This window comes from Pygoscelis adeliae, unplaced genomic scaffold, assembly GCF_000699105.1.
Source record: "Pygoscelis adeliae isolate BGI_AS28 unplaced genomic scaffold, ASM69910v1 Scaffold1182, whole genome shotgun sequence".
NCBI classification, from domain to species: Eukaryota; Metazoa; Chordata; class Aves; order Sphenisciformes; family Spheniscidae; genus Pygoscelis; species Pygoscelis adeliae.
Window position 1 is genome coordinate 8,638 of NW_008824213.1, and position 964 is coordinate 9,601.

At 62.0% G+C, this 964-nt stretch overlaps 1 protein-coding gene across 1 annotated transcript in view; it reads right to left on the reverse strand.

Moving 5' to 3' along the window:
- The window catches only part of STARD3 (StAR-related lipid transfer (START) domain containing 3), a gene marked incomplete at its 3' end in the record, with an annotated part of 15,222 nt that overhangs the window by 6,067 nt on the left and 8,191 nt on the right, over positions 1-964 (reverse strand). Inside the window, exons 8-9 of the mRNA XM_009334799.1 lie at positions 483-531; positions 241-298 (exon numbers count right to left, since the gene is read on the reverse strand). Of these exons, the coding sequence (XP_009333074.1) occupies positions 241-298; positions 483-531 (107 nt within the window). The remainder of the gene's footprint in view (positions 1-240; positions 299-482; positions 532-964) is intronic.

Sequence of the window (964 nt, forward strand, 5' to 3'; positions counted from 1 at the left end):
ACGATCCCACCGGTCCCGGGGCACACGGGGAACAGCCTGGTGCAGAGGGGCAGGCAGAGCTCCTCAGCCAAATGTCACTCAGAACAGAAGGCTGCGAAATGAGGGACAGCAGCCTCTGGTGCTCTGCAGATACAGCACCCTGATGGGGCCGCAGGATTGTCAGAGACTCCCACCGCCCTGGATCAGCCTGAAGCCGACGGGCAGGGATAGCCGGCCTCAGGCCACTCTGCCTCTGTTTACCTGAGCTGTCAACGCATTCCTCCCTGCGCCTTCCTCGTCCGACTCGTTGTCCGACCCTAGGGGGGAAGTACACAATTAACACACAGTTGATGAAGACCCCACTTGTACGATCTCCCTTGGACGGACAGCATCCGATCCCTGCGCCCTATCCGACGGGAAGGGCTGTCAGTGGGGACGACCCCGACACAGCCCAGGCCCTGCCTCCTCAAACGCCTCCGCTCCGCAGCCGGCTGGCAGGCGCTGCTCTGCTCTCCGGAAGGCTGAGCACGAACTGGGTGTCAGCTACACTGAGACAACTGCTCCGGCTGACGTCTCCTCGCTCCCAAGCAGGGGAGGTCTCCGGAGCCGGCACGAGGCGGTGTCACAGGGCAGCGGCATGCTGCCAGCTCTTATCCTCAACTGCTTGTGGCAACTCGCCCCCGTGCCCTCATCCCGAGGGTAGGATTTTTCAAGTACTTTAGCCACAGCTAAAAGCATTTAATCCCAAGACCACAAAAGGCTCCAGTTTCTCACAGAGCTGAAGCCAGGCGCGTGGGGCTGAGCCCGACTCTGCTCCGCAGATGGCACAGAGACAGCATGGCCGTGCCTCCCCTGTCCAGGCACAGGCGCAGTGCGCGGAACGGGGAGGCCGTTTTGCAGTGTCACTTCTTGGAAGCCCTGCCACCCGCCACTGCCAAGGGCCGGGATAATGAGACAGAGCTCGGGGGGGAGGCAATTATGGAGG